The sequence below is a fragment of the Chiloscyllium plagiosum genome, chromosome 12 (genome assembly GCF_004010195.1).
Source record: "Chiloscyllium plagiosum isolate BGI_BamShark_2017 chromosome 12, ASM401019v2, whole genome shotgun sequence".
NCBI classification, from domain to species: domain Eukaryota; kingdom Metazoa; phylum Chordata; class Chondrichthyes; order Orectolobiformes; family Hemiscylliidae; genus Chiloscyllium; species Chiloscyllium plagiosum.
This window is the reverse complement of record NC_057721.1, coordinates 57,777,961-57,784,264: the sequence shown is the minus strand read 5'-3', so window position 1 is coordinate 57,784,264 and position 6,304 is coordinate 57,777,961. Positions and strand designations below refer to the sequence as shown.

The 6,304-nt window shown below is 37.8% G+C and overlaps 1 protein-coding gene across 2 annotated transcripts in view; it reads right to left on the bottom strand.

Annotated features, from left to right (window-relative positions):
* Nucleotides 1–6,304, bottom strand: part of LOC122555308 (vesicle transport protein SFT2B-like) — a 42,418-nt gene that overhangs the window by 7,419 nt on the left and 28,695 nt on the right. For both annotated transcript variants that reach the window (XM_043701173.1, XM_043701174.1), the window contains 3 exons: nt 2,323–2,358; nt 2,163–2,221; nt 690–719 (listed from right to left, as the gene is read on the bottom strand). In XM_043701173.1, the coding sequence (XP_043557108.1) occupies nt 690–719; nt 2,163–2,221; nt 2,323–2,358 (125 nt within the window). The remainder of the gene's footprint in view (nt 1–689; nt 720–2,162; nt 2,222–2,322; nt 2,359–6,304) is intronic.

Here is a 6,304-nt window from a genome sequence, read left to right as displayed (position 1 = left end):
TATACTAGTTTCAATCCCCCACCACCACCTTACTAGTTTAAATCCTCCCGAGCAGCTCTGGCAAATTTGCCTGCCAGTATATTAGTCCCCTTTCAATTTAGGTGCAATCTGTCCTTCTTGTACAAGTTACTTCTACCCCGAAAGAGATTCCAATGATCCAAAAATGTGAATCCTTCTCCCATACACCAGCTTCTCAGCCATGCATTAATCTGCTCTATCCTCCTATTCCTGCCCTCACTAGCTCGTAGCACTGGGAGTAATCCAGATATTACTACTCTTGAGAACCTTTTTTTCAAATTCCTGCCTAACTCTCTGGAATCACTCTTCAGAATCTCAACCTTTTCCCTTCCTATGTCGTTAGTTCCAATGTGGACAGTGACCTCTTGCTGCCTCAATAGCCCTACAAGTAGGGATGTTCATAATTGACTCCAGTGGAAAAAGTCACCACCAGAATCATTAACTCAGATTGATAACACTCATTTTAATACTTCTTTGATGTGGAGGTAAAATATAGAGAGTCCAAACATCAGAGCTGGGAAGAAATCAGGCTAAGAGGTTTTTAAAAAAAAACATCTTCAACTTTCAATTCTGTTGAAGAGTGCACCTAAACATGCATTTGTGTATTTCTTGAATTTTATTTCTTGCCCTGAAGCACAGTCAACCTAGTTCATGATTATTGTACAACTCACCTTGCAAATGGAATGTATGATATACTATACCTGTAACAAAGAGAGGGAGACAAGAGTCACTGGAGTTACTGTACCAACACTAAACTGAACCACTTATTCTTGGTAACTTATTTGAAACAGTTCTACTTCATCAAAAAGGACAGCCCAGCCATGGGCTTCCCTTGCCTGGAGTATGCAAAAAACAGCATTATGCATAACCGGTAAATAAACTGAACACAAAGCTGATTGAATCTGTTTAAGTTCAACCTTGTGACTAATTTTTTTGGTCAATATTTCTATGTATAAAATAATATAATTGGATGCCTCTGATACACAATTTTTATATTCTACAGAGCTTTTCAATAGAAAAACTAACAACTGTAGCAAGGAATTTACATTATGCTCAGTCTTAGATTCATTAACATAAGAATGCAAGTTAATAAACTGACTGAGTTGATTCACAGTTCAAACTATCACTTTCAATCAAGGAACAGAAGAACACATTGTTTTTTTTTTAAGGTAATGAGCTCATGGCAAAGCAAATATTGTGTAATCCTATGAGGTTGCATCAATTTATTTGTATAGAAAATGACAAATGGGAACAGTAAACACAATCGCGTTACTGTTTTTATTTTATAAGATATAATGAAACCAGGAGAAAGTGTCACCTTCTCAGCTGACTAATTTAGAACTAATTTTTTTATTTAATAAAATTTGAATCTAGCCCTTTGCTGGCTATGAGGCTGTTTCCAGGAGCCTGTTTTTAGTTGGTGAAGACAGCACACAGATGTATCCATTACTCTCGGCTCCATTACTCTTGAATATATACAAGTTTTGTTATTAGAAATGCATGCAACTTTAAACTTGCAAATATTCAAAGCTTATAGATAGTCTACAATTCAATGTTTTGTTTAAAAATAATCTTCTGACAGAATCCTGGAAGGTCAAAGCTGTTGCTTTCACTCGAACAGTAAAATCAGGTCAATTGAGGTGTGCCCTCGAGGTTTGTTGAGCTAGTTTACTCACAATGCACCCTTGTTTCCAAATTACACCAGCTCTCCCAGCAGTTTTGAGATTATTTTTAAATTCACAAATTTAACATACTCAAATGATTATACTACTTGTCCAAACTAGTGAGTAGGTTTTGAAACCAGGAGAAAATGTCACCTTCTCACAAACTAATTTTGAATCCAGCTGATTAGAAGGCCCTGTTCAGGAACTTGTTTGTACTGAGTGAAGAAGGAGAGCAGCAAATTTTCCATAACCATTACCTACACTGCTGTTGTTAGATAATTTTGCTTGTAATGTAACGCATGCCATTTTGGCCCAGTTTTCTTGACATTTTGCAATGAGTTGAAAAATCAAAATGAAAAATCATTTCATTTACAGTGAATATGTAAAGCATCAAATAAGTATATTAATTATGCCATGCATGTAAATGGACAAAAAGCCTCATCTTGTTTTAAAAAATTGAGCACACAAATGCTTACTTACCAGGCCATAGCAAAGAACTGCAAGACACAAAATATTAAAGCAAGTGCTGCCTTCTTCCACTGCAATTGAAAATGAAGGTAGATTAGACAATTGCATAAAATGGGCCTGATTTCCAAACAACCTGATTATATTTATTTTAGTTAGGATAAATAAAACATACCCAAAAAGCAGAGCATAGTGTACACACGAGGCAAAGCTGCAAGATAAAAATGTCACACTGAGACAAACTCTCAACATAACTATAAAATTTAGCATTCCGACACACATGCGCTGACTGGATCATCAAAGTAAAACTACTCTATTAACAAACACATTATTAATCACTTTACAAATCTATATTTGTGGTTTTAAGAAAAAAGGCAGTTTGAATAATATTTTCTCCCCACAATCTTTTCTGAATCTTGCACACTTCATTCCTTGGTAAATATCCAGGCTAAATATTCAGAACTACACTTGCCGTGCCTTCATTCCCCGGTCCCTTACAATTCATTCAAAAGTCGTCATGGAAATACAAATGGTAGGAAATTTAGTTGCAAGATAACGGACTGTTACTCTTTAAGATACAAATCAATCTAGGAATACAGAAATTTAGGAATAGAGCAGAAAAGGAACACACTTTTTAGCTGGGGATAGTACTAGGATAAAGTTTACCAAAAGATAATAATCAGATTCATGAAGGAGGAAAGTCCCATAGCAAAAGATCACCAATGGAAATCCTACTGAACTACCACCATTTTGTAAAGTTAAAAATCTCACAACACCAGGATATAGTACAACAGGTTTATTTGGAAACACTAGCTTTCGGAGCACTGCTCCTTCATCAGGTGGTTATGGAGAATAAGGTTGTAAGACACAATTTACAGTGAAAGTTTACAGTGTGATATAACTGAAATATATTGAAAAAGACCTGGATTTTTTTTTTTAAGTTTCTCATTTTTTAGAATGACCATGTTGGTTTCAATTCATTCTTATGTAAATCGCACAAACTTTTTTTAAAAGTTACATTCTCAAGTGAACTTTAACAATTGGAGTCATGTTGGCCCAGATAATATCTTGAAGGTGTTAGCTTCCCTGTGTGGGTCTGTTTGTACTACAATGGTCAGATTGATTCTAATCGAAAGATGGATTTATGGATTCATGTAAGCTTCTGTAAATCCGTCCTTTTGATGAGAATCAGTCTGACCATTGTGGCACAAACTGACCCACACAGGGAAGCTAACACCTTCAAGACATTATCTGGGCAGACATGACACTAATTGTTAAAGTTCACTTGAGAATGTAACTTTTAAAAAAGTTTGTGCGATTTACATAAGAATGACCTGAAACCAACATGGTCATTCTAAAAGATGAGAGACTTAAACAATCCAGGTCTTTTTCAATATATAATTTCAGTTATATCATACTGTAAACTTTTGCTATAAATTCTGTGTCTTACAATCTTATTCTCCACAACCACCTGAAGGAGCAGCGCTCCGAAAGCTAGAGCTTCCAAATAAACCTGTTGGACTATAACCTGGTGTTGTGTGATTTTTTAACTTTGTACACCCCAGTCCAACACTGGTGTCTCCAAATCATGACTACCATTTTGTAATGCTGTTAGTACCTAACATAGTGCTACATGGAAATACCTAGACTTACACTACATAGCAACAAAGGACCACATGGGAATACCCAGATTTACAACAGTACAGAGTTGTGTATTGTATTATCATAAGTGTCCAAACATCTGTTGCTACAAAGGGACCATACAAGTCTATAATGGATCTACAGCCTAAAGTTTCCTATTAGCTGTGCTTGAACAGTGCTTGTCTTAACCTCACTGATAAGTACCCACTGGGATCTGCTGCTCTTATTTACAAGTTTGCACTTTTATTAGTTAATGCAGTTCAGGTAACAATTTATTCAAATTTAACAAGCAAATATGGTGGAGTGATTTAATGAGATGAAAACATCAGTGAAGGCCTTATGGGTGGAACCGAGGAGCCTATAGGAACTAAAACTGAAATAACTATCATATATAGACCACTTGGTAGCGGCTCATAAGTACTAGGTTAAATAAATGCTGAAATAAGACAACTACGTCACAAAGGCAGAATAGTATTAATGGGGCATTTTAATCTTAGAGTGATAGACAAGCACCTGCCAGAAATGTTGCAAAATCCTAGAATGTGTCTGGGATAGTTTCCTATAACAATGTGAGTTGGATTTGACAAATAAACAAGCAATACTGGATCTATTGATGAGCAATCAGCCTAATTTATTAAGTGAGCGCGCTGTTTTTCAAATAATGATCATAACATGATTAAGTTTTATGTCATAGTTATAGGAAATTAGTAAAAAGAGTGGATACTAGAATTCTGGAGTTAAGCAAAGCTGACTTTAACTGGGAAGCTCTGCTAATAGATAAAACAACCAAGGAAGTGGAGGATATTCAAAGAAACATTTAATGCTATTCAGAAGCAGTTTGTCATCATGAAAAGCAAAAAGTTCCATCTCTCAAAAAAAGCAGCAGTAGACATCTGAGGCGTTAAGGGCAGCATAAAATTAAAAGAAAGGGCTTATAAAAACGTAAAGAGCAGTATAGATCCCATAGAATGAGACAAATACAGAGACCAACAGAGGACTACAAAGTGGCTTATAAAAATGGTTATAAAGCAACTCAAAACAATTATGAAAGGAAACTTATTGTTCTTCATGTCAAACTTCTTGCAAGATATTTTATAGTTACATAAAGAGAAAGCAGCTGGTTAAGAGAATTACTGGCCCATTGAAGGGCTGAGAGTGGGGATATTGTCAGTGATCATGGGGAAATGACAGACATAGCGAATGAATATTTTGCTTCAGTATTCACAGCAGAGAGGAGGATAACTTGTTGCAAGTCCCAAAGAAATTAGATTAGGTTCCCTACTGTGTGGAAACAGGCCCTTCGGCCCAACAAGTCCACACCACCCTCCGAAGAGTAACCCATCTCGACCTATTTCCATCTGACTAATTCATGTAACACTATGGGCAATTTGGCATAGCCATTTCACCTGCATAACTTTGTGACTGTGGGGGGAAACCGGAGCACCCGGAGGAAACCCACGCAGACACGGGGAGAATGTGCAAACTCCACACAGACAGTTGCCAGAGGCTGGAATTGAACCCAGGTCCCTGGCACTGTGAGGCAACAGTGCTAACCACTGAGCCACCATGCTGCCCTGAAATTAACTGAGGATGAGGGACAGGGTCTAAATAAAATTGGCTTAAGTCAGTCGATAATGGGGGAATTAATGGAACTGAAGAATGACAAATCTCCAGGACCTGATGATTGTTAAAAGGGGAAGGAGGGCAGAGCAAAGCAGAGGCAAAATCACCTATACAGTGTATTCAAAAAGACTGGATACCCAATGAACACAGTACGCCGATTTCTGAGCAACAAACCCAAACAAACAGATAAAACACACCCAGAAACCCTCGCCACTCTCCCCTACAAAGATATCTCAGAAATGACTGCCAGACTACTCAGACCCCTTGGCATCATGGTAGCCCACAAACCCCACCAGCATACTAAAACAGCAGCTATAAAGACCTTATACAGGCAACAAGCAAAACTAATGTCATCTACAAAATACCTTGCAAGAACTGTAACAAACACTACATTGGACAAACAGGCAGAAAACTAGCTACAAAACGACATGACCCATTAAGAACATAAGACCATAAGACATAGGAGTGCAAGGAAGGCCATTCGGCCCATCGAATCCACTCCGCCATTCAATCATGGCTGATGGGTATTTCAACTCCACTTACCTGCATTCTCCCCGTAGCCCTTAATTCCTTGTGACATCAAGAATTTATCAATTTCTGCCTTGTAGACATTTAGCGTTCCGGCCTCCACTGCACTCCGCGGCAGTGAATTCCACAGGCCCACCATTCTCTGGCTGAAGAAATGTCTCCGCATTTCTGTTCTGAATTGACCCCCTCTAATTTTAAGGCTGTGCCCACGGGTCCTAGTCTCCTCGCCTAACGGAAACAATTTCCTAGCATTCACCCTCTCCAAGCCATGTATTATCTTATAAGTTTCTATTAGATCGCCCCTTAATCTTCTAAACTCCAATGAGTACAATCCCAAGATCCTCAGCCGTTCCTCGTATGTTAGA